This window comes from Sus scrofa, chromosome X (genome assembly GCF_000003025.6).
Source record: "Sus scrofa isolate TJ Tabasco breed Duroc chromosome X, Sscrofa11.1, whole genome shotgun sequence".
Lineage (NCBI taxonomy): Eukaryota > Metazoa > Chordata > Mammalia > Artiodactyla > Suidae > Sus > Sus scrofa.
The window spans coordinates 16,026,399-16,042,709 of NC_010461.5; the positions used below are offsets into that span (position 1 = coordinate 16,026,399).

Below are 16,311 nucleotides of genomic sequence, written 5' to 3' on the forward strand. Positions count from 1 at the left end.
TACTAGTATGGAAAAAAAAAAGCCTGAGATATGTATGAAGATGTGAAATTTTCTCTTCCTGCAATTTGGCTGATTAAAAAATGATTAGTAACTCATTTATACATGATTTTAATTCTAATTCTTTGTTACAAGTGAAAGCTACCATGTTGATATTATAAGGGCATGAATTTGAATGACTGTGATTCTCTAAATGAGAGTCAAGATGATGAGCGTTGAAAAAAGACTGTTACAAACACAACGTCTAGTGGTGGAACATGGTAGAAAATGTGGGGAAAAAAACAGAATCATTTCAAGAGAGAGAGAGATCAGAAGTCACTAACAGAAATCAACTAAGACAGGAAGACCACAAAGCTTCTTAAAGGATTTCTTTCTCTTTTCTTTTCTTTTCTCTTTTCTTTTCTTTCCTTTCCTTTTCTTCCTTCCTTTCTTCCCTTTCTTTCCTTCCCTCCTTCTTTATTTTTTTTAATGGCTACACTTACAGCGCATGGAAGTTTCCGAGCCAGGGGTTGAATCTGAACCATAGCTGTGACGACGCTGCAGCTTCGGCAATGTCAGATCCTTTAACCCACTGCACTGGGCCAGGGGTCGGACCCAAGTCACGGCAGTCAGATTCTTAACCCATTGTGCCACTGCGGGAACTCCTTGAAGGATTTCTTTGTAAGGAATCCAGTAGGGTAAACAAACAATCTGGAAAAACGTCTCTTCCAATCCGGCTGTTTGAAGATGCTAGGCCAAAAAGACTGCTTTTCTCAATAATTAAGAGGGCCAAAACTAGTTGGCCCTAGGGCACTTCAGCATGAAATAAGCTGACACCGAAAAGCCAGGATCATTCTATATGAAGACCTATCAGGTTAGGTAGGTCCTGAGACTCACCTAAGCACCCGGAATTTACCCACCCATGTGCAATACCTGACACTCCTTTCCTGAAGTATTTGGCCAGGAGCAATCATCTGAGTGACTCATGAAAAGGGAAGGAGTTCAGAAAAAATGACGCCCTTCTGGGGTCACAGGGAACAGCCTGATGAGGAAGGTGCCTCTCAGCTCCACTTGTGGGAGCCAAGGTAGCAGCCATATCCCTGAGAATAAAGTCCCGACTGGGTTGCCTTCTTTTTCTTTTCTTTTCTTTTTAAGGCCACACCTGCGGCATATGGAGGTTCCCAGGCCAGGGTTTGAATTGGAGCTGCAGCTGAGGTTTACGCCACAGCCACGGCAACCCTAGATCCGAGCCACATCCGTGACTTTAATCAGGGAATGATACTGCCATCCACCCGGCTGTTGAAGCCAGTTGCCCAAGGCATCCTCTTTAAGCACTCTATCTCCTCTAGCCCTCATACACTATCAAATTTCTTGATTCTGCCCCCAAAATATTTCCCGCAAACATTTATGGCAATATTTCAAAGCTGCTTCTCTTATCGTGATGTTGCATTCTATGAAAAGAGGAGTCCACGTGGACATTCTCTGGAGACTCTGGGCAGAACTGAGCAGTCTTGAAACTCTGTCCTTTTATTCACTTTCTCCTGGGCTAGTGAAGTCAGTTCTATGACATATGAATTTAGGAAAAATCAACTGGGTATGCTCAGCTCAGCTCTTCTCTTTCCTCCTCTTGCAAGTTGGCTTTCTCTGCTGGTTCCCCAAGACCGTGCATAGGTCTGCCTGAGTTCAGCATTGCTGAGATGGGATGGGTGAGTCTGTCTAATTTTGGAGATCAACTGGGAAGTCCATTTGACTCACACTAATCAATATCCTTCAACTTTGCCTTCATCAATAACAATATTGCAATATAACACAGGGAGAGAAAGATGCACAAATCACAAGGACATAACTTGAGAAATTTTTACAAAGTGAAATAAGACCTACATAAATATATCATGGGCATAGATTGGAAAAGTGTCAATTCTCCTCCAAAAGCATCTATAGAGTTAATGCTATCCCTTGACTGGGTCACTTTGCTATACAGCAGAAATTGGCACAATGTTGTAACTCAACTATACTCTAATTAAAAAAATAGTTTAAAAAATCCAGGAAGTTTTTTTGGGGGGGCGTGGGGAATGACAAGCTGATTCTAAAATGTACATGAAAATATAAGAGGCCAAGAACAGCCTGGGAAATCTTGAAGAAGAGGAACAAAGTTGGTGACCTTACACTACTAGATATCGAGATTGACTGCAAAGCTACAGTAATTAAGGTAGTAGAGAATGGCCACAAGGACAAACAGACCAACAGAACAGAGAGTCTGGAAATGGGCCCCCCCCATACACAGCCACTTAAATTATGACAAAGGTGATACATTTGCGCCCTGCAAAAAGCATGATCTTTTTAATAAACAGTGCTGAGTCAAAAGGAAATTCATACTAAAAAAAATGAAAAAAAGATTATCTTGATTCTCCGTGCACTGATGCATCTTATTAAATGGTTTAGAACCTACATTGAGGCAGAGGAGGGGTACTGGGAGAACAAATATAAGTTTCTGTTAACCTTTCTCCTGAATTCCAGTTCTCCTGTCTTCTGTAAACCACTCCTCCCACGGCAGCTTGTAATATTTTTTCTAAGTCCCCTATGTGATCATGTCGCTGTCTTAATTTTAACTGCTCTCCACTGAGAGCTCTCCATCGCCCTTGAAGTCAGGTCCAAACTCCTTAACAATTCTCATCAGGCCCTTCCTGACCTAGGTCCCACTTCTTTCTCCATTCTCATCTTTTCCCACTTCCTGCTGGAGCCTTAACACATGCTCTGTGCTATTTCCTTTTCCCTTCGAGGCGTTTATACATGTTGTTCTTCCCACCTTGACACCTCTATGCTCCTTTGCTTGATGAATGTGTACTGGACCCATGGTTCTGAGCCTAAACATCACTTCCTGGAGGCTTAAAAAGATGACTTCCTGCAGGAAGGAGGTACACACACACACACACACACAAATATACACTCTTCAGCCTCCCTAACAACTCACTACTTCCTGCCATGCCCCAGGGCTCCTGCGGCACAGCACTGTGTTCTCAGCCTGGTCATGGCATTCCCCACACTGTATTATTACTGCTTGTTTACTTTTCTGCAGCTCCCTGAGGGGCAGTGAACTGGTCTTATTTACCACTGTATTCCCAGTACAGAGCAAATAGTGAATACTCAATAAATACCAAGTGAAATGAGTTACATTTATAATTTCCAAGTATTTTCAGCAGTACAGCATTTTTTTAAAGTCCTATGAGGTAGGCAGGTATAAAGAATATTTCCATTTTACAGATGGTCCAGTTGAGGCCAAATGACTTTGTCAAGGTCAATAGGCCAGGACAATGGTACCATGCCCTTCTAATCCTATGACATTTGACTTGGTTCATCTCCAGCCATACCGCATTTTCCACTGTTTTGATATAACACATACTTGCCTATGGGCTTAGTTGAAATGGTACATTCCCCCCACCTCAATTTTTTTTTCTTTAACCTTTAGCAAGGGAAATTTCCACATACATAAAAATAGAGCATAGTGTACTGAATCCCCATGTAGGCAACTACCTAGTTTGAACAATTATCAGCTCATGACCAATCTTATTTACTCACTCTTCCATCTTCCAAATTACTGGAAGCAAAATTCCAGACATTCAATCATTTCATCTGTAAATATTTCAGTTAAATAGTATATTAAACACATCAGTCACGGGCATATCCAATTGGTAGTATTAAAAAGACTCATAAATAGGGTCCTTCTTTATAGCTCAATAAGAGAAGCAAGAATACTCATTATTTCCTTGTTGTCGGGGTGGGGAGAGTGTTATAGAGTATCTCTCTTGGCTCATAATCATCAGCATTCAACCACTCTGGGTAGGGTGATAAGGATTAAAGTGTCGGTAAAGTAAGCGCAACATTTTCAACAGACTCAGAAAAGTGGATCTCATAACTTCGCAAACTTGAATGCAAAGCATAATAGGATACTTGCAGCTGTTAATAATTACCAGAGCCCCATTTTTTTCCCTGATGCAAGTTATCAAACCAGTTATGTCAGAAGGTCAAATATCCCAGCCTGAGTGAAAGATCTGCCTGGGCTTCACCTAACACAGATGCTGTCCCATGTGATCCAGTTTTTGCTTCTGCAAGATCAAAACAGCGAACTCAACTCTCAAAGGAAACCTCCTTCCTTAAACATAAATCCTGGACACAAACCCATCTCAAAAGTGATGAGAACCAGGTTGTACACTAGTAAAACATTATCACACTCATCAGCCTCCATGCCAGGTTGTGCAATAACATAATGGATCCATAAATCTATGTAACTATCCATGGCGCCAACAACAGGGGGCGGAGAGAGTTTTGAATCCTCTTAGATGCTATAAAAACTGTCCGCAGCGGGCTGGGAAGTTTATGTTTCCCCCAAAGGCTTCACAATGAGAAGCAGGTTAAGGGAGCTGCCAGCACATGGTTTCATTCCGCAAACAAATCATGAATCAAGATGCACACACACGCGTGTACACAGAAACGCCTCTGATGAAGTTTAACATTTCGCATCACTAAGACCAACACAATAAATCTTCTGTTTCACAAAGATGCACTGAACCATACAACCACTACATTTCCAACTATAGAACTGTGGTCCCACCCAGTCCCCTCATTTTATAGATGTCTATAATCTCTAAAGCGCTAGATTAATACAGTTTGAATATTATTCCTTTAACTAATACTTACTGAGTACCTACTACACACTGTTCCAAGGACATCGCACACATCAGTGCACAAAACAAATGATAACAACATAATAAAAAAATAAACATCATGTTAGAAGGGGGTATGTGCTAGGGGAAACGAAAACTGCAGTGCAAGTAATCAGGATGGGCCGTGGGAACGGATTTCAGAATGAGCGGGCATCAGGGGGCAGAGGCGGGGAGCCAGGCGGGGCAGGTGGAAGCAGAGTGTCCAGGCAGAGGACACCACCGTGGCAAAGGTCCGCAGGCGGAGGGGTGGCACCGTCTGAGGAAGAGCAAGGGGGCCGGGATGGAGCAAGTGCGGGGGGCGGGGGGGCGGGGGGCAGTGAGGGAGGAAGTCCAAGGGGCAAGGGGGTCAGGTCATCTCAGCTCCCGGGCCTCGGGCGGATTTCCAGTTGGATTCCCAGGGGAGTCTCTACAGGTGCTTAAGCAGACGACTGGCAGGATCTGATGTAGGGTTTCAAAGGATCACCCTGGCTTCGCTATGGAGACCAGAGTGTAGGAGAGAGAGGAGAAGCAAGAAGCCCAGTTAGGAGGCCCCTGCAGTGATGGTGAGGGAGCAGGGGGACAGCAGAGGTGATGAGCTGTGGTGGGGCCAGACGGCTGAAGGGGCTGCCCGATGGACCAGCCGTGGGATGTGAGAGAAAGTGGGGAGTCAGGAACAACCCCAGCGCCTTTCTCCTGAGCCATGAGCAGGGAGCGGCACTGCCTTCAGCTGCGGTGGGAAAGGCTGTGGGCAGAGTGGTTTGAGGGGGTTGATGAAGAGTTCAGGTTTGGGCGAGCTGATAAGAATTTAAGATTTCTGTGTGGAGACGTTCAAGTAAGCAGATGGACACATGGCTCTGGGGCTCCAAAGAGAAGGGTGCTCTCGAGGTACAACTCTGGAGTATTTCATCTGTCACTGATATCACTGTTAATAATAACAACCCAATGTATTATTCGAGGTTCAAACAAATACTGGGGTTCCTGCTGCAGCGCAGTGGGTTGAGAATCCAACTGCAGTGGCTTGGGTAGCCGTGGAAGCACGGGTTTGATCCCCTGCCTGGTGTAGTGGGTTAAAGGATCCAGTGTTGCCACAGCTGAAGCGTAGGTCACAGCTCTGGCTCGGACTCAATCCCTGGCCTGGGAACTTCCATACGCCACAGGTCTGGCCATAAAATTTAAAAAAATATGAAGAGCAATAAAAAATTACACATACAATATCCTTTTAGACAGAGAAGACTAAGACCAAGAATCATGAAACAAACAAAAGAAATTAACTGCTGAGTCAATGGTCATGTTCATTTCAATCACTGGAATAAAATGAAAACTGCCTTCATCGTTCCTTCCCAAGACGGGAATTTGCTCTTTGTAAATATTTACAAGAATCTGAAAGTGACCATGTGAAACACAAGCGAGCACACAGGCTGGGATATTAACTAGAGAGTTTTCAGATCTTGAGAAATACCGAATCGATTACTGAAAGAAACAATGCCGGCTCAGAGAAGCTTCAACAAAAGAAGAATTGAAATGAAAGTGTCCTTTTTTTCTAAGTATCTGCTCTTTCAGCCTTATTCATCCCTAGGGGTGTTAAAGTGTCCCAAAAGTTTCCTTTCCAGATTCTGTTTCTAATGCATGATGACACTGGGCGAGGCTGCTGGTGGGGGCGGGGGAGGGGGGAGGAGGTGGGTGGAAGTTCTACAGCTGCAGAAGATGATGCAACTTTAAAAAATTCATCTCACCGAAAAACATTTAAAAGCCGCCAATAAACCTGCATTAGAGATGTTGCCAATGCCCCATCCCCCGAGCCTGCTGGCACAGATGTCAAAGCAAAAATTGCAGCACTAAATCAAATTACCAAACTTTCCTTAAGCACAGCACGGGTGTAGCTTATTACAATCCGGAAAATTCCACAGTATTTATCAAATCCTAAGCAAGGCTATGATGCTTAAAAGTGTACCACAGCAGACGTCATTGACAGCCACAAGCGTGATGGCTCTGGGTGTGTTGCTGTGGCAACCGCGTACTCAGCAGCAACACGCTGTCTGCCTCTCACCAACCCCAAACCAGGGGCAGAAGAAAACAGCCAGCTTCCTGATGGTAACAACCCAGGGATTCACAGGAAGGGCCATCTCCATTATTCACACATGCCGGAGCCTTCTTTCGGCAGTCTGAAACCATTCCCAGCTAGCCTCTAGAGAAAAAAGCAAAGTAAAACCCCTTTCTCCACTGCAGAACCCGTCCACATTCCCAAGCACAAAGCACCCGAGAAACATACGAGCAGAGGAGAGAGGTCGAGGGGTGCTTGAAAAGTGTATCACGGTCCTGTGTTTACCTGGGTCCAGGCATGAGGGGGCTTTTCTAAGGAGAAAACAGAGAAGGGCTGGTCCATTTGAAAAGTCATCCCGAGAAACATTCCATAGAGAGGAGATCAGTAAGAACAGCCACAGCAAACTAGAGCATGAGCCTTTCGAGGAAAGCTGTTCCCACAATGCGAGCTGCACGGGAGGAGCAGGCCACTCCCGAAGAGGCCCAGGACGTCTGGGACGCCCAGCCCTGCAAGGCACTTGTGGATGCTACACCGTAGGTTGCCATAAAACAGAAACTGTCAAACCTACCTTTTCCACCGGTAGAAAGTCATTTTCTACTTCGATTGACCTTGGTCTTAGTTTGATGGGCTTGTCTTTGAAAATATCTCCAAAGCCCACTCCCTTAACTTTCTTCGGCTGGATTGCGGCCGTGGCGACTGTCCCGTTGGCACCCTCGGATTTGGTACTGCTTGAGTCACCCCCATCACTCTCGGAGCCTGTGGTTTCCCTTAAACCTGTCAAGAGCAGGGACGGGGAAAGAAAGAGCTCAGAAATCAGCCATAGCCGTGAAGCCCCTCGCAACCAGCCAGGAAACACTCTACAGGTGTCACTGGATCCCCGATAACCTGCGCCGGGGTTTCTCGCTGAGCCCGTGAGAACGTTGCATGTGGCTGGCTCTGAGTTTCGCTCCCTCTCCCCACCCCCCGACCTCCATTTTAAAAAGTGAATTGAAACTTTTCAGAAAATCTAATTTCAAAGCAGATCTCTTTGGAAATGCGACATTTCACCTCTCCTCAGCCGGAGCCTGGTTCTCAGCCAGACCTGTTTTGTTACAGCCAGCGCAGTAACAACGCTTCCCGCCCCCTCCTCGCCTCCCCACCCAGTGAGTACCGCATACTGTACCTCCCATCTCTATGACTCATGTCAATTAGCAATTAGCAATGAAAGTAACATTTCCTAAAGGGAAACGGTAAAGCTAAAAGCCATTTAAACAAATTAGCAATTAAAGAAACCACACAAAATCATGACTGCCAAAGAATTAAATCTCTCTGGATGGCTTCACAAGGAACAAATGCACGCAGACATGCTTCTCCAGGAAAGCATTAAAGCAAACCTGACACGGAAACGCTTTCACTGGCAAGATGATCCTAGCTGTTAAGGAGGGAAACAAAGTCGCCCTCGGGAGGAGGCCGGGATGGCCCAAGCCCACAGCCCTTCTTCCCTGCTCCAACACCAGTGCTTCCCCCAAGCTGAACTCTTTTCCAAAGAGGAACTCTGGGGACTTGACACCTTTCCTTTGGCCTCCTATGGCACGTATCGGAAGTCATCAAACAGTTACCAGCCGGACAACAAGGACACTTACCTCCCCAGATTCTTTTTTCCCCAGGCTCTGCCCACAATCGTGTTCCTAAAAGGAAGAGCCTATGTGTTTCCAGTTAAGGTCTGGATGTACAGTCTTGCTTTGATGGTCAGGACATCAGTCATGCCATCAAAGAGCAGGATTCAATGGCTATTTTATGGAAAGTCTGCCATTAAACCTGTCTCCAAAAGCCTCTAGATGCGTAGAACAGCTCCTAAACCTTTACTACACATTCCTGATGTTAGGAGGAAAGGGCATCATCAGATTTTGTTCTCTACTAGCCATGGTGTGCATTATCTTCCTATACACAGGAAGGTGGCTTCCTAGTACATAGGAATCACATGCCAAATAACTGCTCACATAAAATGTCATAAAATGTTGAGGTCATTCAAAAAAAGAAGTCTCAGTGCAGGAAGAAACTGTTAGAATGAAAACAGAGAAAATATAGAAAGGTCATTCTAAATCGATAACAAAGTTCACAATCCAATCCTTTAAACAATGGCTGTGCTTGCTGTTACTGCTGTTTTCAATAACATGGTATTTATATGCCAAAACGGAGGTTGGGAGGAGGAAGATCCCTGGTGCACATTTTAATTAACTAAAAAACAGCATTTATGAGCAAGAACAATGAGGAAGAGCCCACAACAAGGGGGTCGGCTGCAATTTCCAGGACTGGATGCAAGTGTGCAAACACGGCGAACCTCCCTGGAGTAGCTCTCCATTCGTGTGTTTATCTGTTCATTGTTTTTGGAACTATCCCTGCTGGAGATATAATTTTGGAGTCTAAATATTGTGTCATTTCCCCTTTAACAAGTTCTCATTTTGCCGTATGGATTCTTTCTGTGTGATAAATGGCTTGTATATTCTTTTCTGGTGTGGCAAGAAGCATTGGAGAGTGGAATAAAGAAATGGTTAGTGAAGAGAAACCATCATCGCCTCCCCCCCTCTCACCACCAGCAGCAGCAGCAGCAGCAGCAGCAGCAGCAGCAGCAGAAGGCAGCAGGGCAAATGGATTAGGCCAAGTCTATTTTAGTTCTTCAAAGAGAGGAATCTGAAGGATTCTTTTCTCATTCTTCATTAGCGAGGAACACAACATTTTCACCCATTACCATTCTGATTTCACTGACCTTCTAGTTTTTGGGATTAGCCGCCTTCTGGGGGCATCTTAATAATTTCACATTAACCACTGTGAGAAACACTCTTTATGTTACACAGGGAGAGCTGGCACGGCCATTCAACCACAAAAGCATGGGCTGGGAAGGAAACACACGGCAGATTTTTCTTCCAGAAATTCTGGCAGCCTGCTCCTCTCACTTTTAAGTCCTATGTAAGTTAAATATCTGGACTGATTTCCCTTTGGAGGAAAAGAAAGGTAGCTTTTCATTTTCATGTCTGTTAGGTGCTGTACCATTTAGCCAGCGGTGCTCGTAACCCACATTATTGTATAAAAGGTCCCTGTGTCATGCTTGGAACGCAAGGTGACACTCAAGGACAGTGCCATCCAAGGTGTAGTCTGTGGAATGGGGCCAGTTCGTGACGGGCCCTTTCCTGGTACGCAGTGGGACAAGGACTCCAAGTGTCTGTGTCTGGCAATGCTTAGAGCAGTGTGTGCTGCTGTGACTTCCAGACGTGTGGCCAGCGGACTTGGCTGGGGGAACAGGGAACAGACCCATCTCAGTCTGTCTCCCCCCTCGGGGAGGCGCAGGTGGTGCAGCGCATGCGTAGTGAAGGCCCGTGCCCATGGGACCAGGTGTCTGTCCCCAGGGTGGGGTGGGGGACAAAAAGAGACTTCGCCTCAGCCAGTTGAGAAGCGGGGCTCTGGTGTTCACACCTGAATCTTCTCTTTCATCACTGTGTATACGTCTCTACGTACACGTGTGGATACGAAGGTGGGTATTTTTCCTTCAAGGTGAAAAAAAGAACAAAGCTTCCTCAAGCTTGCTCTGGCCAGTCATATAACTAGCCAAATTACACAAAAGTCATTGCCAATAATTTCTTTAATATTCCAGCACTGATCAATTCAGAGCCGCAAGCCACTTTAATTCATTTTCTGTTTTACACTCACATGCATAGTGCTTACTGTGTGGCAGGACTGTTCTAAGAACTTTGTGAGATTCGTTCATTAACCTCACTCGTCTGCTTCCCCTCAACCTTCGGCAGCTCTGTTTCACAGCGCAAAAGGCTACGTACTGGGCCTGTCAAAAGAAGTCTGCCGTGTGGTGATTGGCTGAATGAGCAAAGCAAAACACCACTTCTGGCATGGACTTTTCATGCCAAGTTCTTACTGCTTTGAACCCCGTGATGAAGAAGTGATTTATTGGTTTCCAATGACCCGCTCTGTGAAAGCAACAACCACGAGAGGTTGACAGCTCCATGGGAAGCCATCGTACACCACCTCAGAGGCCCAGAGATACCGGTACAAATGCATATGCCATGACAAATGTCACTGAGCCCTGCTCTGCACGCATGGTTCATGCACGCACGTCACACACATGAGAGAGGCACAAAGCAAACAGGAAAGCGCCAGGGGCTGGTGATGGGAATGCTCCCGGAGCACACGCCAAGGAGACGGCACTTATCTCGGGCGAGTTAAGTCCATGTCCTTGGATCAGAAACTCACACAGACACTTGGCAGAAGCATGAGCAGCTCAGGAAAGTGCAGCTGCATCAAAAAACACAAGTACCCAGATCTTATCTTTACAATTGCCTCCTGCTGTTAAGGTCACTCACTGTAATAGCGTCTGTGGCCCTCCGTCTTTCCCGGTGCAGCTCGGTACAGAATTGTCCCTTCAAAGGTAGTCTTTCCTGACAGTGAATGAGAGCAGAGAAGGGGAGAGAAAAACAAGAGAGGGGGAAGGGGGAGCAAATGATGGCAAAAGAAGGAAGAGGGAGAGTCTTTAACTGAGTTTGTCTTCAATGAATCCACTGTAAGAGACCATTAGGCAGAACTCAAGGATGTTACAGAATGAGCCCAGAGTCCCCATGCAACCATGACGGCAGTGAGCACCGGAACTGGAGCTCACCTCTGCAAGTGCCTGGCATGGAGATTATGCCCAATTGAAACCTGGAAGCCATTTCAACATTATAACTCAAGGGGAGGGAAACCTCAATCAACCAGAAGAAAGCCAATCGATCGGAGTCCTCACTAATGTTCTTTTTGGAGGGTATGACCCAAACATAATACAGATTTTGGCCCATTCCTTTCTCTTCTACCCCTAGACCTAGTATGATACAAACTGATATTCATGACCCCCAAAGTCTAAACAAGGCACAAAATTCTTTTTAAAATCCTCAGTGCCTTTAAGCAAGAAAATGCACTAATATTCTCAAGGGGGGTTTTCACCGATGAGGTCTGAAACCAGTCATGGCTTCCATGTTGTGTACGGGGTTTTCTGCTTAGCGCCAAGGACACAGCAAACCCTCTTTCTTGAAACCCTTGAACTGAGGTTTTGCCACATCAGTCATGAGACTGTACTCAAGCATGAGGACATAGGACTCATCCAGTATCAAATGTCAAACTATCTTCTTCTCTGTTGTTACAAGCAGAGGTTATCAACAGCAAAAGACTGGACACAAGGTTAAAGCCCAAATCTCTCTGGAATCATGAGTACATAGAATACACACACTCCCCCCCCCACACACACACACGCACACCATACAAAGAGTACCATTCACAGGTAAAATGGTTTGATAAAGGCAAATTCAATTAATATATGTATTACTTTAGGTTATTCAAGAAATAGGCTCTATTATGGCTTGTGAGCTAAATATCAAACCAGAGGCCAGTCACATGGCTCCCTCATACTAAGTCTGAGGGATGAAAAGGTAGGCCATGTTTACAGAGAAGCAGAGAGCAGAAGTGAGGGAGAGAGCAAAAAGTCTCACTTTTTAGAAACACTCTTTAGGAAAGTGGGAAATCCCATTAGGAGCCATCAACTCAACTTTGAGGGCAGGTTACTCCTAATGCATGAAAGGAATTGTAAATGATTAGATCAACAAATTAAACGGAATCGGGTATTTCTAACTTCCGTGTCCTACGGGCACGGTGGGACACTGGTGTTCTGAAATCTGCCTTTTTTGACAGATGTGTTCGGTCTGATTAAAGTAAAAACTTGGATGTTCAAATCACTGGCTACATACGAATAATCCAAAGAAACAAGTGTTTCAAATGTTCTTGTTAGACTTGTAGCTCTTGAGAACTTTGATGACAGAGTGGAACAAGTAACAGCTAGTTTTTTTTTGGGGGGGGGTGGATTTTTATTCTGATTAACTTCAATCATGAAGGTAATATTACTCCAAGGAATGCAGCTGCTATGTGAGCTGGGACCTCCAGAAAAAAACTAAATGACAGCAGCCCTCCAGGTGTCAGAAAAAGTAAGTATAAGAAAATGAAATCAGTATTTTGATAAAGTTCCTGTAAGTACAATAGAACCTCCCCGCATTCTTCCCCTGGACCAAGTCTGAGAACCAATGAAGTAGACATGGCCTTGAGGTCTCTGAATGGCCAAGCATTTCTGCAAAGTCCCTCTGTCCACCGGCAACAAGGTGAGTGGAAATGGTGCCTGGGTTGGGGGTGAATGAGGGTACCCACAATCTGTCTTAAGAGGACAAGAGATGGACAATTGGAAAGTCCATGAATGTGAGTGCTGTTTATCTTATGGGGGAAAGACTCTATCATCACCATTAAATATTAGTACTTAAAGGCAGCAAACACTGTCAGAGGGAAGAGTTTTAAAGTTTCAACACAAAATCATATGCTTACACAGGCATCTAACGTTTGCCTGAAACTCTATTTCGTCAATTTGCTAACTGTTCTTTACGGCCAAGAGAATGTCATAAACAAAACAAATGTCATCTAATATTAAAAAGAAAAAAGTATTACGACACCAAAGCATGGGCGGTTGCCAGCCTGGCTTTAGTTTTTATAGGCAAGGGGCACTAGGTAATCCATTTCTTACAGTGAATGAAATGTAATATTTCTATATGGTGGGAGTGGTTTGCCCTAAGTTCTATTTACTTATTTATTTAGGCTTTTTAGGGCCCCACCCACGGCATATGGAGGTTCCCAGGCTAGGGGTTGAATCAGAGCTGCAGCTGCCAGCCTCCACCACAGCCACAGCAACGCCAGATCCTTAACCCACTGAGCGAGGGCAGGGATTGAACCCGAAACCTCATGGTTCCTAGTTGGACTCGTTTCCACTGCGCCACAAATGGGAACTCCTGCCTTAAGTTTTAAAAGGCCATCTCCATCTTTGCCTTTGCTTGACAAGTCGCTAAAGTATCTAAATCTAAAACTCAAACATAAAGAATGAGGAAAAATGAGAAACTACGTTCAAACTAAAATATCATGGTTATTAATGGTTAAAGAAGAAAATGCAAAATTTCTCCACCTGAAAACTATGGGAAATAGCTTAAAATGTTTCTGTAGCTAAATGATTTTTTTTAAGAAAACAACAAGAATACCTTTTAGTTTTACAACACTTATTTTATAATGTAAGCAATTAAATAATATCAAAAAGATGTTAGAAACAGAAGCCTCATTTATATTTTAACTGTGAAATAAAATACATATGAGATTGAAACTGGACAACAGTCCTATCTGGATTTCTTTGCCTCTATGTCCAAATAAATCTTACAGATGAAGGATTTTTCTCTTACTAGAATTTGATGCAATAATGTAATATGAATATAATTTGTAATTAATTTTATTTCACATCTTTTAGTCAATACTAGCATGTGCACAATTGCAACTGAAAAGGTCATGGACTCATCATCATCTGTGATAATAAGGAGAAATAAGCTAAATTATACTCAGACTTGAAATCTGTCAGAGCTCTGAGAAAAGGTGAACTCCAGGCCATAACGGAGGCGATAACAATGTGTGTGTGAGTTACACGCAGGAAGTTCGGCATCTAATTGTGGCCTCGTCCCTCAGAAGCCAGGCCACACCCGGGACTTCATCTCACTGGGCTTTAGGGTTCTCATCTGACACCCGGCTAGATGATCCCTCAATTCCTTTCCATCCCTCACCTGAGATCCTGCCCGCGCAAGTATTGCAAACCCTTGGAGCTGTTTTATTTTCTAAAGATCTAATTTACTCAATACTTTTTGTCACTATTGATCTGTTACATGGGAGCCCATTTCACACTTTTTTTAAAAAAAATCCCTGCTTTTGTACGATTGTGCAAGACCTAATGAGTAAATGAATCTGGGTGATAACCATCTGTGGCTGCTAATATTCAAAAAGATCCTGCTGGGTAGCCCTGGGAACTATGTCTGGTCACTTAGAACGGACCATAACAATGTGAGAAAAAAGAATGGATACATGCATGTGTAACTGGGTCACCTTGCTGTACAGTAGAAAATTGACAGAACACTGTAAACCAGCTATAATGGAAAAAAATAAAAATCATTATATATATATATATATATATATATATATATATATATATATATAAAGACAGCCAGACATTCTGAGGCTCCAGTTAGACTATTCATCACCACCAATGCAGTAGTTTTGTACCCCAACCCCCAAAAATCTCTCTCTCAAGCCTGAGTTAAATCAAGGCTCTAGACCTAATGATCAATTTAAAGGAATGTAGAGTAATGACACAGCAGAGATGAAATCAGCAAAAGGCAGACTATGGGAGACTAATGGGCAAAGGACCTCGTTCCTTCAATTAAAAAGTAGCAAGGAGAAAAGGAGACCTGGAGGAAGAATCTCGAGATTCGAAGAGAGTGGAGACATATCAATCAATCACCATATATGTACCTTCTTTGGATACAGATTCAAACTAACAGATTGTATTTAAAAAACAGAAGACTTGGAGTTCCCACCATGGCTCAGCGAAAACGAATCCAACTAGGAACCATGAGGTTGCAGGTTCGATCCCTGGCTTTGCTCAGCAGGTCAAGGATCCTGTGTTGTCATGAGCTGTGGTGTAGGTCGCAGACTCGGCTCGGATCTGGCGTTGCCGTGGCTCTGGCGTAGGCCAGCGGGTACAGCTCTGATTAGACCCCTAGCCTGGGAACCTCCATATGCCACGGGTGTGGCCCTAAAAAGACAGAAAAAAAATAAATAAAAAATAAAATAAAAAAACAGAAGACTATTAGGGGAAAGTAAATGATATAGTTAATTACTTTGAGGAACCGCTGTATTATTATCATTATGAGTGATAACAGTATTGACACATATCGAAACATTTATGGATGAAAAAATAAAAAAATAAAAAATAAAACATGCTATCTAGAGTTTGCTTCAAAATAACATGGACTTCATCATACTATCCTCTCAACTTGCGTATATTAGAAATTTTCTAGGAGTTCCTGCTGTGGTGCAACGGGCTTGGCAGCATCTTGGGAGTGCTAGGACACAGGTTCAATCCCTGGCCTGGCACAGTGGGTTAAGCTTAGGTTGCAGCCACAGCTTGGAACTGATCCCTGGTCCAGGGACTCCATATGCCTCGGGGTGGCCAAAAAAAAAAAAAAAAAAAAAAAAATTCTATGATAACAAGTTTATAAAAATCTTTTTGAAGAGTTCCTACCATGGCACAATGAGTTAAGAATCCGACTGCAGCGGCTGGAGTTGTTTGATCCTGGCCCGGGTGCAGCAGGTTAAAGGATCCAGTGTTGCTGCAGCTGTGGTGAACGTCATGACTGTGGCTTGATTCAATCCCTGGCCTATAGGAACTTCCATATGGCACAGGGGCAGCCATGAAATTACAAAAAGAAAAAAAATCTTTTTGAAAAAGTACCTTTAAGGTTTCATAAATTCTATGAAAGGAAAGATGCTTTCGGATTTAAACAGACAGCAAAAAGTTTCCACTACTACATAAAAATGAATTTTCTTATCCGAAAGAAAATGTTTAAATCAACATATCAGCCAACACAATTGCTGGAACTCTCTCCTTGATAGATTAGATTACCCTAAACAAAGATCTAAAGGTTTAGAGATTTTCATCATCAACCACCATAC

General features: G+C 43.9%; 1 protein-coding gene across 13 annotated transcripts in view; it reads right to left on the bottom strand.

Moving 5' to 3' along the window:
- The window catches only part of SH3KBP1 (SH3 domain containing kinase binding protein 1), a 342,082-nt gene that overhangs the window by 139,268 nt on the left and 186,503 nt on the right, over positions 1–16,311 (bottom strand). For 7 of the 13 annotated variants that reach the window (XM_005673482.3, XM_013985981.2, XM_013985982.2 and 4 more), the window contains 2 exons: positions 11,067–11,141; positions 7,286–7,491 (listed from right to left, as the gene is read on the bottom strand). In XM_005673482.3, coding sequence (XP_005673539.1) covers positions 7,286–7,491; positions 11,067–11,141 — 281 coding nt within the window. Of the gene's footprint in view, positions 1–479; positions 1,114–7,285; positions 7,492–11,066; positions 11,142–16,311 lie in introns of those variants that run through there. The other 6 variants (XM_021080257.1, XM_013985983.2, XM_021080259.1 and 3 more) reach the window with 2 other exon arrangements.